This window comes from Crassostrea angulata, chromosome 5 (genome assembly GCF_025612915.1).
Source record: "Crassostrea angulata isolate pt1a10 chromosome 5, ASM2561291v2, whole genome shotgun sequence".
Lineage (NCBI taxonomy): Eukaryota > Metazoa > Mollusca > Bivalvia > Ostreida > Ostreidae > Magallana > Magallana angulata.
Window position 1 is genome coordinate 11,192,010 of NC_069115.1, and position 24,895 is coordinate 11,216,904.

General features: G+C 32.4%; 2 protein-coding genes across 3 annotated transcripts; one reads left to right on the top strand and one right to left on the bottom strand.

Moving 5' to 3' along the window:
- Window positions 1–425: 425 nt before the first annotated feature.
- Window positions 426–9,665, top strand: LOC128184978 (ras-related and estrogen-regulated growth inhibitor-like). 2 transcript variants are annotated; one of them, XM_052854638.1, is made up of 4 exons: window positions 426–682; window positions 4,913–4,969; window positions 8,058–8,131; window positions 8,779–9,665. In XM_052854638.1, the coding sequence occupies exons 1-4, from the start codon at window positions 616–618 to the stop codon at window positions 9,211–9,213; spliced, it is 633 nt and encodes a 210-aa protein (XP_052710598.1). In that variant the 5' UTR covers window positions 426–615; the 3' UTR covers window positions 9,214–9,665. The 2 variants fall into 2 exon arrangements, with proteins under 2 accessions (XP_052710598.1, XP_052710599.1); XM_052854639.1 differs by lacking the exon at window positions 426–682 and adding an exon at window positions 3,293–3,756.
- An 845-nt stretch (window positions 9,666–10,510) lies between these two features.
- LOC128184977 (uncharacterized protein DDB_G0271670-like) lies at window positions 10,511–23,065 on the bottom strand. The gene is made up of 6 exons (XM_052854637.1): window positions 22,832–23,065; window positions 18,565–18,945; window positions 15,540–15,908; window positions 14,350–14,610; window positions 11,035–11,135; window positions 10,511–10,701 (listed from the first exon to the last, which is right to left on the bottom strand). Exons 1-6 carry the CDS (start codon window positions 22,911–22,913, stop codon window positions 10,603–10,605), a joined length of 1,293 nt encoding a protein of 430 aa, XP_052710597.1. The 5' UTR covers window positions 22,914–23,065; the 3' UTR covers window positions 10,511–10,602.
- Between the last annotated feature and the right edge of the window lie 1,830 nt (window positions 23,066–24,895).

Here is a 24,895-nt window from a genome sequence, read left to right on the forward strand (position 1 = left end):
TTAAAACTTTAATGTAATATCTCTTAAAGCGATTTTTTCTGTGCATTGGACATTGTCTGAAAATCTAACATGAACATAATTGTTTTTAAATTAATTCAAGATATTTGTTATCCATCAATTATCAACACAAAACTGGCTTATTCCAGTGCTTCAGTGATTTAAGCAATCAAACTGATGAACAGCATGAAGACGATTTTCTCTAGCTAAAAATAAATGATGTAGTAAATTTCAATGGTTTTAAACGTTTCTTATCATGCATCATCGGAGCAAAAATTGAACGCCTGATGGGGGTTTTATACGTGATTGACACCCACACATTTCATAAGAAATAATCTCAAAATTCTGCGGGTGGTATTTTTTATTAGCTATATAGGTTCTGTAGTATATATAGCTTGACATAGCAATTGGAACTAGATGCTTTGCTGAAACTTCGGTATAGTGTTGGACGGGCGTCTAGTCTTACGCGGGGTTCGTCTTGTATATTTATTATGTCAAATGATGCTCACTTTGGAAACAAGCCAACCAGCTAGAGCAAATGCATAAATATTTCTAGAATCTTTTAAAAACAGATTCTGTCTGTCAATTTATTGCCGATCTCTTCTTCGCGGTGTAAACATGTCGGTCCGGAGATTCACGGGAGCTAAAATCGTGGTGTTTGGCGGTCCCGGGGTCGGGAAGACGGGTGAGTATTTCCATAAAATTATGTTTGCATTATTGTGTAATTATAAATAACTGTGCGTTAAGAAGAATATTCCATGAGTATACTGTCAACATTTTTTTCATAACGTATTACATGACTGTATGCTGTGTCTGAAAATTAAATGTAGGGTTTTCATTATACTTATGCATCAAGTTGACTTTTAAAAAATATAATAAGAAGGCAAATACGAGCAAAATTTATTTGAATTTTTTGTTAAAGAGATATTTTTTGTCTTTTCATTTTTCATTTATTTACTTATATTTATTTTGGTAAATTTTTATGAATTAAATGCTGTTAAAATTGCTTTTATGTAGTGTTCTCTTTTTAAGCTAATTAGCATGCACAAGATTATTAAATATTAACAATCATTAAACAACCTCCAATATACTACTTCAATCAATATATATCGCTTTGATTTGAAGATATTTTATTGTAATGATACATGTTAGGGATTAAACACAGTCATGCTTAAATTTGTTTTCCTAAAAATCAATTAAAAAAAGAAATTTTAAACTATCATACCGAGCTATGATGTGAACTTATTTTACAGGAATTTCTGCAATTTGATAAATATAATTGCATTAACATTCTTCATATCTCGCGAAAAAGAAGAAATATTTATAAACAAAAAAAAAACCTCCGATGAAAATGATATTCATCTAATGATTTCGGGAACTGTCGGTACAAAGTATGCTTTCACCACTGCGTTAGCTTGAACAATAATTGAAAGAGATCGTCTAAAGTGGAACGAACTGAAGATCTGTGTTCTTTTCCTAACACTTCTTATATTTTCCATGTGCTCTGCTCTTTTTTTTCTTATTTTGACGAGTTTTTAGGTACAGGATCAAACACATAAAGCTCGATACAAGCGTCTGATTCGTTATCTGCAATTTGTCTTCTTAAAAAACGAAATAAAGCGATTTAATTTGGCGATGTGTTAACTCGTGTTGCGACGTTATGAAGCAAGCGGCTTTCTTGTTGATGTTCTAGGAGTATTGTAAGCTTTAATTGACCGAGAATATATAGTCAGGAGATTATTAGTTACTACATGGAAATGAGATAATGGTGATGAGGATTATCGCCAACATTATCCGAATACTCATCAACATCATTTACATGCGTGACGCCATTGGCGTGATGCTGCATCATCAGTGACAGTCATGCCCGGCACAGCTTATACCGAGCGCAGCGAGAGGCGGGCGAAGCCCGCCTCGCGAAGCGAGGATTAATGGTAACACGTATATATATGAAAATCAGTGAAAAATGAAAGTTGAATCAGGGGTACTAAGGCAAAAAAAAATTTCTTCCAGCCCTGGGCGCCGCCATATTGGCAGCCATTTTGTTTATAAAAAGTTAGTTCGGTCATTGATTGACTGGTACTTATCGATCTTTATTGCCCCTTAACTTGATTAAATAAGTTCCAATGTTACATTTGAAGGTAATTTGAATTAAAAGAAATTAAAAAGGAAAAAAGATAAGTTTCAGTAGTGCTTCAAGATAGAAACACGACTTGTTCTATGTATGTCTTATCAAATTATCAGATGGAAAATAAAAACATAAACGTCAAGGAACTGATCTTTTAGATACTTAATAAAATATTTAATGTCATTACAGCGGCATTCATATGAATTTAATTGATGAACAATGAAAGAAGAAATTAAAAAAAGTTCGGAATCACGTAACTCTCTTCGGCTATTTCCGAAGACAAAACTTGAACGTTTTACGTCTGAAATATGACGTCATAATGTAGACTGAGCACGCGACGTTTAGTTTAACTTTGACGAATGGTATGAGTAGGCTGGCGGATCCTACTGTATGCGTTTTTTAAAATAGATTTTATCATACAAAAATCGAACTGCACTGTGTTAAATCTGCGCTCGGTCCAACGGTCACACCGTTTACATATTAAAAGTGCACTGGGGTGGGGGTGGCCACGACCAGCAAAACCTCATATCTTTTGGGTTTTTTTTTTTTTTTGGGGGGGGGGGGGGTTCAAGTTTTGATGTCACTGGTGGTTTCAGAAAGATATAGCGAGAAGTACATGTAGTATAAACAAACAGCTAACTTTGAGTGCTAATGGAGATATATGCTTTTGATTATATTGAATAGAATCGAACAACAGGCAAAATGTTTACAACTCCGAATTATATCTGGCGTTTTCCTGGGGTTTTTAACGATTTCAATATTTGACATGCCAGGTCCTGAAATATATGCATATATGTACAAACGGTGTATGTACCTGTGTACGATATAGATTATCATCCACAGCTTTTAATTTTAGCCTTGATTTATAGTACAGGGTAAAGTACATTTTGTATATTACATAATGTTTTCTCCACGTTCTCAGCGATGCGTTTTTTTCTGTACCTTCGTATCACGCGCACCAACACTTTTACAGAATTTTGATTATACCTGGATTACGTTTTGAAAATAAGAAATCATAACTTGAGAGAGAGACCCACATGGTAGACTTATTTCTGCAGCGTTAATTTGTTTATATCCCGATCCCCCTGTGAGCAATCTAAAAATGACGTGATTCAAGCGCTTCAGATCCCATGATCAACACGAGATCTATTGACGAGATTAACTACCGGAAATTACATCGGGGAACAAATCAATCAACTTTAAACTCGACTTCTCGCGAGATTTCTGTTTTATCTGAAACTGGTTGTATATTTAGTTGTTTGGAGATGTCTGTGTTCTACATGCCAAAATGTCCGTCTTTCTCACCCTTTTCTGAATCATTGTAAGCAGACAGATCTATGTATACAGCTATCTGCCGCGTAATGTATTTAAATTCCGAGTAATGAAAGGGTTTATGGATATACATAAAAACTACTGGTATATTCTTTCAAATAATAATAAATACTGTTCTTTATATGCTGAAAATATACATTATTTCGTATACATTTTTTTCTACCGAGGAATCATTCTAATTCGTATTGGGCCAATTTCCTTAGATTGTCAATTTTTCGAAAAGTTCGTTGTGAAGTTATTTCGCAGATGTACTTGTTTGTATATGAATTTTGCAATGAATCCGGAATAATATTTGTTGGGTAAGTGCTTATGGTGTCAACAAAAGCTTCAAAATTAAGCTACAAATGATTACACAGTATTTTGTAAATTCTTGCCAGTTTTCACATTATTGCCACCAATTAAGTTGATTAATATGTAGGGTAAGAAAATCATGTACCAATATACGTACATGACTGCACATTAGTCACGTAGCGCAGCTCTCATAGACATTTATACACAAATATTACACAATCATGTCTATGATAAAGTGGAATACGCTCTGTAAAAATGCCATCTTTTTTTCTCATACGAACCGAGTTTCGGTTGGCGTTGAAAAGAATTGCTTATTAAATAACACACCCCTAGCACATCTTTCTTGGATTCTTTCATTTTCAAAATTAAAAAGAAATTGAACTTTCATATTTCCTTTGTTTAGGTAAATAAAAAATGGTTTGATGTTGGTATGTTTCCCCTAACTAAATGAAGGTCTAATGTAAAGTTAACGATTGTAGCGCCATCTGTCGACCTAATGGCGGCAGATGATGGGTTATAATTCTCTTCCGCCGAGTCAAGATAACCCCCAGGGGAGAAATCATGTAGTGTTATTGATCTCCAAAGATCTCCTAAAAACAAATCTGCCGATAAGTCGACTTGTGTTATACGCCATGTTTTTTTTTAGAGACGTAAGCAATATATTTACAGTTGGATTACTCTGCGTTATTCTGAGTGCACCTAAACCTGGTTATAACCTTTGTGCCTGTACATGTTTATTAAAGATCGATTGAAAGTCTAGTTTTCCAATAAAGATAAGCCTGCATTTTTTTAGACATTGATATATATACTTAGTGTCACAAGTCTAAAATTTGGTTGATAACGTTTGAAAGAAAGATGAATTTGATTTAAATAATATTATTTTTGTGCGTTGGTTAAATATGTCATTTTTTCAAGATGCTTCTCACATCTTTTTTATAGTTTTGAACCAATTTGCATAATTGCCTTCAATTCTATTTATCATTGTGCAGTTGCAGTAACATGCATCCTAATAATCAAATACAATCATATATATTATGAAAAATCGTAGTAATATACAAAATATTTGTGTATTCGATTTCAAGTATTTCAATGTATCCTATGTTTTATTTTACATCACTTAGCCTAATTTATCACGTATGTAAACATATTATTACTTTATTTCAGCATTTGTGGTCCGGTACATGACAAAGCGATACATAGGGGACTACGATAGGAACAAAGGTAAGACAGACGACGGCGGGGTCTGTGTGTGTAGATATATAAGACAGACAGACAGACGGATTAATGGATTAAAGAGGGGACAGGCACTGTAAACTAAGAATTATACACACATGATAAATATTTGCGAGATTTGCGAGCATAAGGTTACTTAAGGATATATATATATACCTTGTGGAAAAAAATTAAAAGAAAGTTTGTATGATATTGTAAATCTATACACAATTACATGTATATATTCTACAACGACACGAGTGAACACAACCCGAGGATGAATAACAGGGAGGGCGGTTGGAGGTGGGGTGAGGGTGGTAGCTGAATTTGTGTGACCAAAAATCATTATAAAGCAAGTTGACATTATCACTCATCAAGCCAATAAAAAGCATTTTCAGGGTTCTTTGGGTGTCCAAAGGAAACAGTACGATGTACAAAAATATCATTCTAAATGCTGGTATCTAAAGACTTTCTGCAGAATATAATGAATATTATTTGGGAAGAAAAAAACATTAAACATGCTACTGTGGTTTCATTGATATTCAAGGGTATTTATTTTCGTGGATATAGTAAAAATCACAGATTCAAGGATACGCAAATTCGTGGCCAATAACCTTATCAATACAAAATGATAATGAAAATTGCACTTCAATGAACACTTAATTTCGTGGATCAACTGAATAACGAAATCCACGAAAATTGGTATGAATCAACGAATATTGATGAAACCACAGTATTATGAAACAGAAAAAAAATACCTTTCTTGAATGTATTTAGAAAACGTAATGTAAACTCATGTAAAATATATGTGTAATTGTCCATTAATTTTGAAAAAAAAAATACTCAATATAGACCTACATATATAAAAAAGTTAGCAAAAATATTGGATTCAAATTTAGAAATTGGTAAACAAGTATGCCATGCGTCTCTTTTCATTGTTTCCTGATGCCCGTTTCATTCATTAGAATATCTTAAAACTGCATTTTGAAAATATACAGTCATATTAGAATGAATAACTAACTTCAACATTTCTTTCAACTATTTTTTTTTAAAAGTGTGTCGTAATAGATTTAAAATAGATCAAGGAAGTAAAATAAAAAAAGAAAGTGTTATCTAATCATGTGATGTCTAAGTACTTGTATTTTAGAGCCTTCATTTCCCACCCTAAAGTACTGTAAACAGATGATTTTAAGTTGTCTGTGGGTTTTTTTTAAATACGTAAAGTCGGTAGTAGCATAAGATTGTTTCGGGTTTTTTTAAGGGCATTTAAAATGTTGATTGTGTAGAGAGAGAAGTCGGGATTACCCATGTTTTATTTTTATCCCATTATTCGGCTGAGTATGACACACATTTGTGGAAGGTGTGTGCACCTTCCTTACATTTTATATAAAATTTTCAAACGTTCCCTTAAATAACCCCGCGCCTAATAAAAAAAAAATTCACTATACACATTACCGTCTATTAGTCGGTAATCCTTCAATAGCTAAAAATATCGTCTTCAAATGAATTCCTGGCTATCAACAAATCCTGTCATAAATTATTTCATACAATTTTTTTTATCATTTCATGGCAAGATACGGAACACATGTGTTAGTTATCCTTACGATAAGAGCCAAAATATTGGATCAACCTACCAATGTATTTGAAGAAGAGAATAAGAAAACATCCTTGAGACTATATGGTTTTATACCAGAACTTGTGGTTTTGGATATAGAATCAAAGCATCTCAAAGATTTTTTTTCAAGCGTCGTTTACATATCCTTGTAATAACAAACTTATTCCAAAGAATGGTGTACCCATCAAAGAAATGAATGTATTGAATTTGGATACTGTTTGGAGATTTTGTTTACTCTCCAATTCAGAAAACCTCTCTCTCTCTCTCTCTCTCTCTCTCTCTCTCTCTCTCTCTCTCTCTCTCTCTCTCTCTCTCTCTCTCTCTCTCTCTCTCTCTCTCTCTCTCTCTCTCCTTTGTGAAGAAACTAATATAACAGCAGTGTTTGATTTGTTTATGATAAAAGAATAAATTTTGAAAATTTATAATTGTGTAATAGAGCTTGAAATTCATCAAGTAGGGAGAAAGAACATCTATTCTCATGTTCATTATTTTTCACAGAAGTGGGTGACCATACGCTTCTGACGTTATATTTTTCATAATGAAATATAATTATATCCCTTATCTAATAATATGCATCACTGGATAGTATATATAATTTTTTATTTAAGGAATGGCTTTATGATAATTTTGAGCACGCGCACGGCCGTATTTGATCAGCTCATAATACTCAAAGAATGATTCCTTGTTACGTACAGTTATATAATTTTCAGCAATTTTATCACATAGACACTGGAAAATGTAAATGATATGAGATAAATATACATGTACAACGTCTTGCTTATGTGTGTTTTATGATATTGGCAACATTAATATGTTACTTTATTCACTGTATTTCATTGTGAATCCACGTGATTTACCTACAGGCTGTCTCCGGTTTAAATATTTCATCACATAAAAAAAACGTATTTAGGTTTTTTCTGGAACGTTCCAGCAATTTAAACTACCAACATTTAACTAGATACATTAAAATTCGACATATCAATTTTAATCATTGACAGTTTTATTAATTATTATTTTACTTCAAAATGAAGGAGCATGTTTGTTCAACAATCTTATCAAAGTTCTTAAAATTGTATTCGTTTAAAATGCTCTCCTAGTGTTTAAAATATGAGGACTTTTCCAAATCTATATATAGATTTGACATAACTTAAATGTCCTGTTTACCTATTTGTTGAACAATTTTAGATTTGTCATATTTAACCTATTTGTGTTATCTTCAGACCAGTCACTGATACTAACAATCACTGATAGTATCTCGCTGCTTTCTCTTTGAATTTTATCCTGCAAAACATCGAAAACGTCGAAAAGAAATGAGAAATTCTATACATTTGACATTCCAATTCATCAAACGTCTGCGAGATATATACAAATTTCATCTTACATTTCGTTTCAAGTCATACATGCCAGTTTGTTTTGACACGTGTGTATTTTCATCTTGATAGATAACTGATTGTAATGCAGATTTTGTTCTATTTTTAACAGAGATGCTCTATAATCATATAATACCATCGCCACGTGATGACGTCACACTGGAAATCATCGACACGGCAGCCAATGTAAGTGTATAGCATATAACATCCCAAAAGAAATACACAATGTTGAGGAAACCGGCAATTTATAGGCAATAAATTCTTTTTTGCAGAGAAGATAAAGAAATAAACATTGCAATATCCCAAGGCATTTAATGCTATTCCTAGCATAAAAAGGACGTAAAGATTCAATCGACATCAAATGGATAAGTGAACAGCTGTTAACAATTGATGGTTCACATAAGTTTTGAAACATACTTAGAACTGTATACAGAGAGAAACATGAATGCAATAAAGTTTGTCGTGTTTATTAGGTTTCTTTCTTGATTTGAGTAAATACAATCTGAAACAGAAACATGCATATAAAATATAACGTTTATGTATTTCAGATGGATTTTGTTTATTGATATCTAATGCGCATGATGGGTGCAGTCTCAACATTTGTTCTATTATAAGTTAATATTTAAATTAGAACATCATACGTATGCACAAATTTAATCATTTTGAAAATGATTTTGGTATATTAATAATTTGTTATTCCCTTTACATGTAGTTCCCAAGCTCTTTTTCCACATGCATCTGATATAGATTATCAAGCTTTATATTGTATTACTTCATAAAATCCTATACCTTCTTTAAAATAAGTATTTATAGTATGGTGTTTTTTGTTTTAGGACAGCACAGAACACAAGGAGAACCACATCAAATGGGGCGACGGGTTCGTGTTCATCTACTCCATCACAGACAAGTCAAGTTATGAGTACGCGTGCACTCTCAAAGACATGCTGGTCAAACAAAGGGGTCAGGAGATCCCAGCTGTAGTGATTGCGAACAAATGTGACCTGTTGTCTGTGAGGAAAGTCAGTGACAGTGAAGGGACTACTTTGGCGGAGCAACTGAACTGTCCGAAGTTCGACGTCTCAGTGGCGGATGGATATAGCGGTGTTTCGGAAGCCATGGATGAACTCGTTATTCAGTTGAAGCGGGAGTTTGTGAAACATTGTTCTCAGGCAGCCGTGGTGGCTAATGATAAGACAAAATCTAAGCTGTTTACTTTCAAGAAAGGGTTCAAGAAAAGAATAAGTCGAAGCCATAGCGACACCGTCTGAATTGATGCATGCATATTCACTTTGGATCATTTTAAAAGTGTAAATTCAGATTGTGCCAGCATTCACTGTTACTAGATTGGAACTCCCGACTGTTTGTATTTTTCGGAGTTCACTTAATCCACGGTATTGCGTGAACATATACATGTGCTATACCTACACACAATGAAATATGCACATCATTCTGCCGAAAAGGTTCATTTCACTGTTTCAGCAGCTATTTAATATCATATACTAGAGTTGTTTGCCTGAAAACATATTATATTTATGCTACATGTACAATCTATATTTAATAAATTTCCAGAAGCGGATAACGCGCGCTGAGGTTTGCTTGTATGAAACAGAATCGGTGGAAACATTATAGTCTTTGAAAACGTCATTGCAAAAGTGTGATAGCAAGATATTGCATACTTATGCATGTACATAATTTTTATTAAAATAAATCATTATCTTTCTCTGTTATCAAATACATTTGGGTATAAAGTAACTGTACATGTTGGAAACCTCATGGTAGAATGATACAGTAAAATCGTCTTATATTAAACCTGGCTAAATTGTACTAAAAGTACTTGGTTCTTGAAAACGATATTAATGTAGATATAGTATTAAATCAATAATTATGATAAAGTAAGTTTGTGTCTATGCAAGTCATATGCATCAGAAATATGCATCTGTTGGATTTATCATGTGTACATGTAATATTTTCGGCTAAATGGACAAAGCAACTTTTGAATCAAATTTTATTAAAACGATCACATAAATATAGTACATGTACATGGAAATATAAAGCATTTCACTGGGTGGAATGGATGTGATTTACGTTAAAATAAATACAAAACAAACGTATCAAGAATTGATATGAATAAAATAAGATAATTGACATTAATTAAAAAGAATACTGGATATAGAGGGACCTGAAATGGATATCAGAAAATATCAAATAAAACAATATAAATTGATACATGTATTGAGCAAGATCGCACGAAATACATGTACGAAATTATAAATTGCTAAATATGTAAATTATTTTTATCATATAATTGGTATATTATCGTGTAAACTATATCACAGTTTTTTTCTGAAAACACAATGTATTGTCAGTGCATTGATTGTTGAATGAAAGTCAAAATGTCAAACAAACAAACAAACAAAGAAACAAGAAAAAAAACCAACAACAACAAAATAACTATGTAAAGTCAAAATCTCTCTCTCTCTCTCTCTCTCTCTCTCTCTCTCTCTCTCTCTCTCTCTCTCTCTCTCAATGGACGATATTTATAAAATGTCGATAGTTATATTAAAAAAAAAACCCATTTATTTCAATACAAAATGGATCATCAAATAGATATTGAAGCAGTGACAGTATCTTTCACTAACTGATTGCGCGCCATTGCTTCACTCAGTCAGCTGTCGGTATCCTATAGGAGCGACGTTGTTGGCGTCGCTCAATGTTCCAAAATGGCTGGTGTACTCATCTTCTGCACTGACTTTATTCTAGCAAAAGAAAAAGAAACATCTCTGAAATCAATATCAGCGTTTTTACGTTACTAAATTATATTCTGATAGACACAGATAATATTTTTTTAGAATCGGTACAAGTGATGTTTGATGTGCAAGTATCATCATGTTAATGCGAGTATATGTTCTAAAAAGGCACACAGGAAGTTAATTTATCTATTGATTCTAATACCATTTTTAGAACTCTATTGATTATTTTATCTAAGCTCAATATTTGCCGATATGAACATGCGTTATTAATCATTGTCAGATCAAAAGGATAGTGCTTAATTTTATTAAAGACAAATACAGTATTAAATATAATCTTACCTTCCGGAACCTGTATCGTAGAAAGCCAGCAAGCAGAGACAGCAATGCAAAGAGCAGGGCTCCCCCGGCTATTCCGGCGATCAGCGCGGTCTTGTCAGATTCTGTCAATAAAATACCAAAATATTACCATTCTCTCAAACCAAGACCACTAGTTAATGAGGTATTTGTTATAATTACTTGCATATACACATGCATAAACACAAAATAGGTAAGGATCACAATGAAGTATATCTGGAAAAAATGCAACAGTATTGTCGGTGTAAATACTAAAGAAGAGCCAACATCTTTTAAAAAAAAAAACAACTTTAGTTTATTCTAGATTCTTAAAAAAAAAGGTATTCATATATTTTGTTAATTAATGAAAAAGATAACTATCCGATTGATAATTTATTTATTAAAGGGGCATGGTCACAAATTAATCTTACATCTCTCGATTTCTTTCCATTTTTAGTGGTTTACTTGGGCATTCTTAATGCCTAAATTTACAATGCAACTATGATTTGAAAGTCAGAAATCGAGTTAGTAGGTAGATATGTCTACAAATAAAAATCAGCTGAATGATTGATCGATTGGAAAATCCGATTGATTGAGTGATGTTTGAAGATTGTTCGAGGAATAGAAAATGAAACAGCTGAAAACTTTAATCAAGGGACAACTAACAAAAACTCCTTTTGTGAGCCTAATCAACATCTTTTTATTTACTGTAATCACTTTTTTTAGACCATTTAATTTCTCTTCTTGTAAATTTAATTTGAAAAATATTAAGTTTTGTTGTATTGAGCAAATGCAAATGCATTTAAAAAAAACAAGATAATACTCAAATATAGCACTGGACTGTCGGGAAAACACTTTTCTTCAATATGTACCTGTAAATGTATGCGTGTATGCGGAGCGTTTAACGGTTAAATATTTATTGGTTCAATAAATTGTTTTATATGCTAAATTTATTGTTTACCATTTATATTGATAATATGATAATAATTGACCAATCAAACTTGATATTGAATTGTGATTACTATTTTCATTTTAGCCATTTTATATTTTGAAACAATACACAGAATTTTCCAACAATTACAGCTGATTATTTGTGTCGATTTTCTTTATGTTAGTTAGCAAAAAAGAAGCTGCAAATAGCAAGAATTTGGTTTCTCTATTGATAAAAATATGTGGATATCAATCTAATTTACATGTACGTACATGTATATCATTTCGGTGTAGGTTTCATACCAACGCATTGTTTCTCTGAGTAAAATGCATGTTTCGGAACCAATTAACCTTTTAATTAAGGTTGTTTTACAGATTTGTACATGTATATAGTTTGTTACCGAATGTTTAAATGCCCATTCAGTAAGAGGAGTTATTCAAAATAAAATTATTATTTAATTTAATTCAAACATATCTTATTGAGTAATCAAATGGATTAGGCAACAGGCAAAGCCTATATAAACCCTCTACAAAATACAAAGTCAAGAAGTGGTGTTATAAAAAAAATCATAGAATATAGTATATAGTATAGAGTATTATTTACCAGTTTACAGAGTGGTATATTATTGATATATTTGTATACAAGACAAAGGATAATTGGATAATAAACAATAAGCTTGACTTTTGTCACATGATGATAAATTAACTTGTTGTTTAGCATAATTATACATGAACACATTCATTCCTACATTTATAAACCCATCACCTCATTCATTCATACCGATAGACAGACATAGAATATTGGTGTCATGATCCAGCCCATTTGAAAAAAAAATGAATAAAAAACGCTTAGAAGCTATAATATAACTATGAACATAAGAAACAATTTTACAATTTAAGTTGTATGAAAAGTCAGAACTACCATAAAGAATATTGTTAATATGAAAAGGTACACTAATGTCATTAAATTGATTAAAAAGTTTAACTCTTTGTTGAGTGTATCTTGGACACTCAAGAAAAAATTGTATATTACCTTCAGATTCAGACCCACAGTTTGTACATCGACTATCAGCAATTAAAAAATCCTTAAATAAATGAGCATTTAAATTGCTAGCTTCATTCCGTAATTGACATAAAATAATATTTTCTTTCCTATTGCCAAAGCTGTAGTGTTTGCAAGTTTTGGGTATATTTTGGTTTTTGAGTTTTGACTTAAAAATAGACAAAGATGATGAATGTTTTATTTCTGCATCAAGATGATTCCATAATTTAATTGTAGACGGAATAAAGCTATTGTAATAAGTAGTCCGACATAGTGGCGGAGAGTAAAAATTGCCATTAGACCTAAGATTATATGCATGTTCAGTTGGAAAGTATGGTTGAATTAAGTCTAACAAGTACTGCGGTGCTAAACCATGAATTATTTTGTAGAAAAGAATAAGCTTATGTTTATCCCTTCGAGATTGAAGGGTTTCCCAGAAAAGTTCGCTATATAAGATACTTCTAGATGAGTTAACTCTCAACCCTGTTATTATTCTGGCTGCTTCAATTTGTACTTTTTCTAGCAATTTAGAGTTTTCTTTGGTACAGTTGCCCCACACAACATCACCATATTCCAGTATAGGCCTGATAAAAGCCATATATAAATATAGATTATTATTTGGCATAAGATACTAGTATATACTAAATAGATTTCATGTATTCATATTTATATGGATAGGGGATAGGGGAAAAAGTCAGCGGTCTTGGTTACTATTATTTAAAATAAATCAGAATTGACATTTTGGCTCACTACAGTATGTAGAAATTTTGAATTAAAACATCAAAATATCCGAAATGTTGTCGTTATTATAATTCATGCGTGAAAACGGCTATGTACGTACTTAATACATATAACTCATGGTGTTAGAAACGAAGACCGCGTAAATAGCCAATTTTAAAGTACATGTAGTTGATTTTATGCTTGTAATATCTATATTTTCATCATCCAATCATGCTATATACATGTTTTTAATTGATTTTATGGATGAAAAATACCAGGTTGGATGAGTTACTTCGTAATGTCCTAAAGTTCCTGATGTACATTCATGTTCTATATTTTTTATTTTGGAAAAATTAAAGTATATCTTAATGACATAACGTTAGAAGTAATGCTTATTCTATCTTTGTTGCACTCAATGTCCACATACAAGTAGTAAAACAGGACGTTTGAGCTGAAGAATATCTATAATAGCTAAATGTTTGCACCTAAATAAACCATTACACTTCAAGTACATGCATATTTGAAAAAAAACTGTAAGCAATTTCTTCAGAATCCATGTTTTTTGTTTACTTTTGAGTCCTGCTTGTGCTATCAGCAGCAATAAATATTTGCTATTGAAAATAAATTACCATCAGCTTTGGACTGGCTTGCAGCAGCAGACAATGGCGCCGTAACTGATGATGTCAAATCTGTCGTTAAGACAATCAAGGTAGAAGATGACGTAGTAGAACTATTTGATGAAGATGAGGAACTATTTGTTGAAGTGGAAGAACTATTTGATGGTGACGTCACAATGGTTGGTGCTGGTGTAGTTGGAAGGGATTCCCCACAGGAATACACGGCGGAGGAATTCCCACAAGTCAAGGTCAGAGTTGCAGTACTGTCTATCGCTGAAAAGAGTGTGGGACATTTCGGTATTTAAACATAAAACATATACAATTATTATGATAAATATTTAAGAATTAAACAACGTTATTTAGTGAACATGGCGTTATATTTGCATTTCCATTGTTCTTTCCCACTGTAAGCCCATACGGAGGAGCTGCAATTATTTCTCTATAATCGCAATTGCTCGGTCAGTATACTATGACGTCATAAAGGTGTAACGTTATTATATACTTTTCCATGACGTTATAGATTTAAACCAATATACGATACATCATGTGTTTTTCTCCAACTCCATTAGAATTGACGTATTGACATGTAATATTAAAACATGTTTTTGATAACATTTTAAAGGAATTGCCGTTATAACATATCATTGATTCTGTTAACAAATCTATAAAGTAGAAAAAGCCAGACTGAAATTTACACGCCTCGTTTATCGATTGGTCAAAATCTACAACGGCTGAAGCTGGCAAGAAAGTGACAGGACTGAAATTGACACGCCCTGTTTATCGATTGCATGGTCGAAACCTAAAGCGATCTAAGAAAAATCACGAACTGCGATTCATGCGGGTTATGAAGGTAGCGATCATTGCAGAAAAATTGACATAACCTGCTAACGCGGGTTATGTATTTTTTCGGCAATGTCACTACCTTCATATCCCGAATGAATCACCAAAGAAGGCATTTTATTGTTTAAATAAACTCAGTTGGTGACGCAACGCAACATATTTAAATCTTATGATTACCATGCTATGATCACAAGTATGATTTCTTTATCTGTTAAAAAAGTTTAAACAGATATACTAATTACCTGCTCTGCTCTTTAATAGCGTTAAGGGAAATAATAATTTGCAAAATTTTAAGGTGAAATTTAGAAAATGACTAGACATCGTTAATACATGTACACATGTACATTGTAAATATATATTACCTCGCAATGCTATCCAAAAGTTTCCACTTTGTCCTGAATGTGTGTTGTCAAATCGAATGTCGAAAAAATCTGACTGGCTCGTGTAGATGGGCGTCAAAGCGAATTCGTTCTTTTTAGCACAATCAACGGATGTCTCCAATCCTCCTTCAGATATCACTAGCCGCTGGTAACACGTGCCGACGCCATCTTCATACAAACGGAGATCTAAGAGGTCCACCTGGATAGTTGAACCTTTTGTAGCAGAAACGGAACATGCACATCCAGAGGAAGTTGCGCAGTCGCCATTAGTGTCTGGATACCCATCATTCCATACATATAATTCATTTCCTGTTTTTGTTGAAGATGTGCAAATGTCCGATATCAAGGAAGCTGAAACACAAGCTTCATATTGATCGTTGAAGATATATAAACTTCGACAAAAAAAAAGAGCAGCTGTTTACTCTCTCAATATTGTTTTGGAACCATTGTGACGCCATACTTTACGGCTTTAATGAAATTATGCAAGAAACAATTTTCTGACATTCTATATCAAATCATGTAAAAATAATCCTGATACTTATTTTAAAGACATTTTTTGGAGAAACTGTACGCATTCTAAATATTTATCATTGGTTATAAAACTTCGAGATTTGACACTTATATCGTTCCGTTCTTTTGTCATTGAAAATCAGAGTTCAAAACATGATTTTCTAATGTGTTAAAGCATCATTGAAAGAATTTATATCTTTAGTTTTATAAACCTAAAGGCACCATCTTGACCTTAATAACTCTAAAGAGGCATGAGAAAGACAACTGTGTATTTGATTCGGTGTTTACTGTATACAGGGAGATATTTGCCCCCGTTTTATTTTCGCTTCTTTCGCCCTAATTGTCAGAGGGCGAATTTAAGACTGGGCGAATTCTATATTGCAAAAAATATCTTTGTAAATAACATAACTGCATCTGGTCGTATTCAAGGCGAAAATAACACAGGGCAAAAATAACACTGTACACAGTAATTCAGTTTGGATTTTTAGTTATTTATGGAGTTATCTCAAACTTCTAAGAGTTCATCCTGATAAAAAGAATAATAAGAAAACTAGAGCAAAGCTCGTTGCAAAGCAACGAGTGGGTCTTCCAATAATGTCAAGAGTAAAGCTAGATGTTCCTGTAAGAAGCAGAGTATTTAAACCAATAACAATGATAACTTAAACAAAAAAAAATTAAAAATCGAATAATTCTTGGTACGACTTAACAAAATCTGAATGATTCGGAGTACGAATTAACAAAAACCTTTACTATTTCAAGAACGACCTAACAAAAAAAATCTAAACGTGTCAAAGTAAGACTTAACAAAAATCGAATTATTTTTGGTACGAGTTAATTTCACTTTGAACATTACGCTACTTTTTAAAACTAAAACGCAGAATAAAAATTTCCGAAAAATCGATTTTTAATCCCCAATATCTCTGCAATGCATCGTCCTATTTTAACACAGATTTCAGATTTGAATTCACCATGGCAAATTCTATAATACTGTAGTATTGTATTATTTAGCTTAAAAAAATGAAAATTTCTAAAAATTGGAACTACTTCCGGTTTTTAGCAAAATTGACGAATAAAATTTTAAACCCCCAAGTACATTATAGAATTGATACATCTATCACAAGTAAAAATTTCAAAGCGATATCTTTAAAGTTTACGGAGATTTCTTTCGGACAAAATCACTTTTTTTAAAATTAAAAATGGCCGCCAGATTTGAACAGAAGTGACGTAAATGCTGAAACTCTAACATCGTTGAGGCTCGGTAACTTTACAAAAGCTCTAAAAATTTCATTGAAATCAGAGATATAAAGCCAAGAAGGAGTCAGAAAAAAAATAAAAAATAAAATAATAATAAAAAGAAACCGAGTTTCCAACGGAAGACCCTAATAAGGAAATAGAATAATGTCAAATTTTTAACATTTCTTAACTTTTTCATCAAAAGCACACATAAAATAAGACAACAACGATTGAAATCAATTACCCATGACGAAACGTCAAAACATTTAATTGTTTTTTTTCTGCGCTTGCTTATAATTGAAATGAGTTGCAAATTTTTGTGATTGATATAAGTCTTTGGTGATTGTTTCAAAAGAAAAACACTAAATTAGCTATAGCCAAAATGTTCATAGAGAAAACAGCCAGAGCGTTGGAATATTGATGTCTGGCACTGTCTGTCTGCACTCTCTCTCTAAGACAGATAGTACTCACTTCAGCTGTCAATATGTCCTAGACATTGTTTGGAAAATCAAGCAATCCGAGGGAATCGTTATTTTGATATAGCTTTTCTCTTCCATAAATGTGACGTCATTTCCATCGGTAACTTAAAAGAATTCAAAAGTTCGGAGCGAAATTCAACCTAACCGGAAGTGTTTGTGATGTTTTGCAAAGGTCAAGGTCTCGAGTCGCAATCAGAGGTCAAGGTCAATCCATCGTTCCTAACTATTTGAAAGTTAAATGGAAATCAGTCACCCCGACGACAAGATGAATATGAATGAGCTTATTTTATATACATGTACTAGTAGTAAATACAGTATTTTAGGTAAACACTTTAAACTTTGGTTCAGAGTACTCGTATAGTGTTTAATATTTTCTGAAATAATTTTCGTAAGGGATTACCTCTAAATCAAACGTGTCAAAATGATGTGCATTCGATTTCAAGACGCATTGACAAGTTTGCCTTCGTTTTATTTAACTTGCAATAAATCACAAGTTTAGTTAAACAAATCTTACATGATAATTGCTTGCTGTAAACATCACACTAAGGTGTCGTCCTAGACGTACCAACAGGGCTAGTCATTTTTTTCCTTCTTTATTTATCAAGACAGGGGTATATATCATAATAGCTAGTGAGATTCGAAGTAAATGTTAAAAGCTTTCGTTATTTCAAATTACAGCACTCATAACATTTGACGTCAGGTACGGTAATGTGACTTCTATTCAGCGCGGACGTCCGTGAAAACAGATTATAAAATATAACTTGAAAGTAATGTTTGATTCTTACTTTTTATGCAATGGTAAAACTGCCTCATGTAGTTACTTTTGGACATGTAAATGTGCGGATCGCAGTTCAGTTCCGTTCTATTCCACGCCACCTGAATGGTGCACTTCAACCTTCCCACACAGTTCGTATAATGAACGCCTTTATAGGATTCGCCATAATAGCGCCAACCGCAGTCTGTGGTGTCGTTGTTATAGCGACAACAGAATGAGTCGTTCCGATTGGTCGGCGTCGATTCTTGTGGACATCCGTAGGAATGCGGCTTGGCGTACGTAAATACGTCCCTTATATACAGAACTTCACTGATATTACACACCGGCTCCAAAAAGTCGTCAGCCGTCACTCCGTAGCAGGCCTCAAACACTTGTTCCGGCGGTTCGATTGCTACAAAATAAAGATTATTTGATGAGCATATTATATTTATGAAATGCATTTAATCTAAATTGGTGTTGACATTTTTTTTCCAAATGAAAAAAAAAAATAATCTCATACATACTAAATAGAAGAAAAGTGAATTTTTGCTGAATTTAAATTAGGATTAAAAAATTGTTAAGGGGCATTCCTATAATTAACTCCTTTTCTGTTATGCATTCATAGATATAATTTTGGCATGGATTGCTTGCGCGCATCCAGAATTTTTTTCCCCGGGGGGGGGGGGGGGGGTCCGACGTTATTTGAGTTTGCCGAGGGGGGGGGGGGGGTTCGAGGCATATTTTTGACAATTTTATGATGTAATTTATAGAAATTTGAATTTTACAGGGAGGGGGGGGGGGGGCGGACCCCCCTAACCCCCTTCTAGATCCACGGATGGATTGTCTATATTTCATTTGTTTATTTTTATTTCTGAATCATCAGAAATCTTGTGTACGACAAGAGAATAGTTTTCAGTTTTCAATAATTTCTATTCAACTGAATAAATTGGATTGATGCGAGTTGAGGGGGTGTTGATTTGTAATAACATAAAATGCAAGTCTATATCAGTTGTTGTCAAATAATTTTTCGAAGATTTTTTAGTTTTTCTTGATTGCATTAGATCAATGTCCTCACAATTTTATTGACACGGTCAATTTGTTTGATCGAATCCGACAAGCAATAATGAATGATCATTCAAAAGATTAAAGACTATTCGCAAATTTATCAAATAATTATCGACCATTCGTGAAATAAAACAAATTGGCTATTAACGAAATTCAACAAAGAAATCTACACCTCGCGAAATAAAAGAGAAAAGTCAACAATTCGCAAAATTCAACAAAAGAAATCGCCTGTTCGCAAAATCCACGAATTTTAAGAAAAGGACAATAAACAAATTAATAAAGAAATCTATTTAAGAAATAATGTGATTGACCTTGAACTTTGACGACCAGGACAATAAACGGTTCAAAATAAGAAATACGTGTAGATAATAAAATTTACTAAGATTGCATGTAGAAAAGTAGATACATGTACGTAGAAACATATTTCTCCTTTCACGGTTTCATTGTCCAATTTGATACGAGTTCGAAACGCGAAGGGTTTATTCCTTTTTCCTTTACAAGAATTTTCAGAATGCATTTCATGGTCAAAGAAACCCGTATATAATTCATTTCAGAACTGTGGTTTTATTTTGAATATGCTGTACTTTTATGTCAAGATGTAAAATACCCCCATATCCGAGACAATTGCATGCAATAAATTACAAATTAAAGTTGATTTTTTTCTCTTCTTTCGCTAGTTCACAACTGCATGCGGTAGTTATCTTGGGAGAGAAATGAGTTTATATGTGCAAACCGTGTGCATAATATGCAATGATTTCTTCTTTCGCCGCACTTTATTCTGTTTGCCAAAAACGCATTAGAATGTTTGCTAAATCAGACATTTACTACTCATGCGTTCGTTCAAATATGGTTTGGCTTGTCATCAAAACGATGACAAGTAATGTTGAGTGCATGACTTTCAGACAAATGGGTAAAAAGAAATGGAGGGAGGATTCCATGGATCGTTGCGTCATCGTTAAGATGTTTTTTTTTTTACAATGACGATTACAAGGAAAGAAATGAATAGAATTGTACAACAATTATTTGGGCTATTTCTTAAATTACTCAGCAGATCAATCAATGAATTGATAGATAAACTATTAAATACATGTAAAAAGGCCTTTCCTCCCTTTAAAATTCATATTTATGCAAACTATTACGTCATACCAGAGATTTGAAATGAAGCAGTACAGAGTTAAGTTTTAAGTACGAGTTTTGGATTGATTTTAAAATTTAATTTCATATAAGACAATGACAAAGAAAAATATATAACCATACCGTAAATAAACAATTGATGAATGGTGAGTTAAAAATTTTCATGCAATTTTCTTATACATATCTCATCGATCTACTGTATAAATGTTTTAACATTCGTTAATTAATAAAACCCCATGATTTCGGGTAATTTAGCTTAAAATTGTTTACCCTAAATAAACTACAAATAATGAGTGTACGCGGGGTAAGATACCGGGCGCGGAGGGGAAGGGCTGGCGGGGGGGGGGGGGGATAAAGTTTGAAGTTCGAAGGAATTTGATGGAGATTGGGTGTTAACTAACAAAAAAAGTAGACTAGTGTTCTCCCATTTAAATATTCAAAGTATTATTAACAAATATGTAAATGTGCCTGTCAATGAAAACATTTTAATGAAAAATCATCAACGACACTCTGCTGTTGTAACTACCTAGAACACCTATTTGTGTAAGTCTAAATCATTTCATGCAACTTATCTTGTGTAAACTTTAATTATATAATCTAAAAGGTAAACCAAAGGGACAAATGGGTCGGTGAAATGTAAATCTGATTCTATTGTTGTAAATCGTAAACTAACTATGTACACATGTCCTATAGTTGCAATCTGAATATATTTTCTAAAAGAAAGTGAAAGTTTTTAACGACAAATTTACTTGAATGTACTTTAAGATGCATAAAATGTTTATTGTTTGTACAAGTTTAAAAGTACATTTAGTGGACAGAAACCTTTCTGATTAAAAATCCCTGTCACCCCCCCCCCTAAAAAATAACAAAATTAAAATAACAAAAATCACCCAATTTGTGAACTGAACTTCTAAAAAGGGTAATCAATACCGGTATTTTGCGTTCTGGTTGTAGCATCTCTGTATTAATCATTCGCAAATATTATTAATCATTTATATCAGCTTTCTTTTTCTTTTGTTAAAAAAACCCTGATATGATATCTAAAAGTCAATTTAAAAAAGACAATGAATGAAATATAGCAACCAAACTGAATTGAGTTATGTACAATGGCCTGCTGATCGGTTTGACAGATTAGGTGAGAACGTATTAAATCTATACCTTGTCAGGAAATGGATTTTGAACAAGATTTATAATCCATCAATCAGGAAGTGATTAATTTGTGGAGATTTGGTTGCTTAGAACATTAATAAAAAAAGAAGAAATGTTTTAAAACTTCAAAAATAATAATGATAATAATACAAAATTTTTTGAAAAGTCCATGATACACTATTATTACGCAAAAATTGTGTATGTATGGCGGTGTTTGCTAAATTTTTGTTGATCGAGATTTATAGATATCGTTTTTACTGTTTTCATTAATTTAAAATCAATATATTAAGCTGTATTTTTTTTATGCATGAAGTAATTATTTGCAATTTAATTTCCCTCTGAATTGATAAAAAAAATTTATCATATATTGTGAACATCTGTCGTCATATTTTAGAGGTTTTAGAGGACCCAGATTTGCTCAAATTGGCACTTTACAGTAGTAAAAATAACGATTAGCTATATATTTCATAATTACGTAAGATTTTCTTCTTCGAAAACGTAATGATTTGTTTTGATCGGAATCATTATTAGCGGTTAATCCAGTTACATTCATAAAAAAACTTTTTCATAAAAGCAAAATTTGCAGCAAAACTAAATTCAGAAAAATTCAGAACATATTGAGTAAAAAATAAAAAAGCACACACACACACATGCGTATTTATAGTATCAAAAAAATCTTTTGATGTAAACACGTGAAACTGTTCTTTGTTTACTCGGATAAAAGAAATACAGCTATATGTGTAGATAAATCTAACAAGAGATCAAAATATCTTAAGTTATATAAGTATTTATTACAGTGATTTCTTTTTATGGAACATCACAAATTTTCATGTGATGGTTTTATATATATGTGTAATGAACAAATCATTTGAAGGTCATGAAGAATTAAAATATATATTTACAGAACACACATGTATATACACAGATTTTTTTTTTCATTTCATACGTACCAGTTCCCGATTTTGTAGAGAATAAGACACATATAAATAGGAAAGGTAGAAATAACGTCCATATTACATGGAAAAATCCCATCCCGACGGCACATTCGTTTATTTACTTAATCATCGTTAATTTTACACAATCATTGCATGCTGGAATTGTATAGAGTTGTATATCTCAATTTTCACTTCGATCTTCGAATGCTTTGGCAAGAAGTGAACTTTTTATTTCTACTACCGGGTTGTGGGTTTTTAAATTCCCTCGTTTCGTTCTCATTGTATAGATCAATTGACTATACAGCTACGGTTAAAATCGATCGATTGGAAAGTTTAAAGTTGTATGGTCATAATCGTCAATCATATCTAGGTGCAACGAGCTTTCTTTTATTCTTTTTTTTTTTTATCTTGCAGTTAAATAAATATCTAAAGTTGTTTAACACGTGTATGTGCGGCGTAGAACTACGTTACAGAAAGTTAAAAATAAATTTTCTAATTTTTAAATCCAACACATGTAAGACTTAGTGTAAATCAAAATTTCTCCGGCGTTTGTTTACCGCTGTTTCGAAAAACCCGAAGGATTTGAATCTGTTTTGATACTTAGCCTATAAATAATGTCTTAAAAACAAACAACGACAAAATTAAACAAAAGACGAAAAAAAAAATAATGAAAAAGAAAATGAACATCCAAGAAATAACTTTTTATTGGAAAGAATGACAACAATTTGAACATAGACAGTATATTTCAGGCACGAAGCATAAAATGAGGGGGGGGGGGGGGGGCTGCAGCTGCCCCTGCCTCTACTTTTTCTCGCAGCAAACATTTTTCTTATTTAGATATTTACAGATAGAAAATTGATTAACCACATAGAGTTACTTCCCTCCTCTACTTTTTGGGGAGCACGTAAAAGAAGATGGATGAATAGGGCGTGTAAAATGCCGATATGAAGACAGACAAGGTATATGTAGAGTAAAATTAAAATATAAACAAATCTGATATAATTTTTTTAATCATTCAAAACAATGTATTATAATACTAGTATCAAACATAACATCAATTTGTATTACTTAAATATGTTAAATACTTGTAATATGTTGATTTAAACTGGCGTCTGCGTAACAGATCCTCCAAACAGAGTCATTTTTAAAACTTCAATGCCTTTTCTTTTGCCATTGCCTAAATGAGGTCTAATGGAATCAAATCGATTACAATCAGCAAAAACGTAGAGAGATGACCCGGGCCACTATACTTTTAAAACATGATTTTGTATCCCAACAATTGAACCTTTAAGAAAAATAATACAAGTGCGTAAATTCGTGGTCAAAATCATATATATATATATATATATATATATATATATATATATATATATATATATATATATATATATATATATATATATATATATATATATATATATATATATATATATATATATATATATATATATATATATATATATATATATATATATATATATAGTTTTTAAACTATGCACTTTATTAATTGTGACTGTTAGCTCAGCGGTTAGAGCACCAGGCATTAGGTTTCCTTGCAGATCTAGGCCTTTTAGATTGTGGGTTCGATACCACCAAAACTTTAGAAATTATGTTTTCTTATTATCATTTGTTAAAATTTTTAAAACTGAATAAAATTAGAAATTGTCCTTTTGTTAACACTGGCGTCGGAAGCAAATTGAAAGGGGGGGCTAGAATAATCCTCAGAAATATTGAGAAAAAAAACCAATTACCAAAATCATAAAAATCCTAATCCGTGGGTGGGGTGGGGGTGGGAGGGGGGGGGGGTGGGGGAGTATACCTATAATTCCAAACAAAAATTCTCACCTACCAAAATTATTTCTTTCCCAAATCATACAATTCCTAATCGGGGGGGGGGGGGGGGGGGGGGGGGGGGCTAACATGCATATGACTCCAACTTCTCACTCTTTCAAGGTAAATTTAGGGTCAATTATCTTTGCTGCGAGAAAAAGTGGGAGGGGGGGGGCTGAACCCTCTATGATGCTATTTGCCTTATGGTTAGGTCTAACTTTGCAAAAAAAGTAGCCCCCCCCCCCCGGG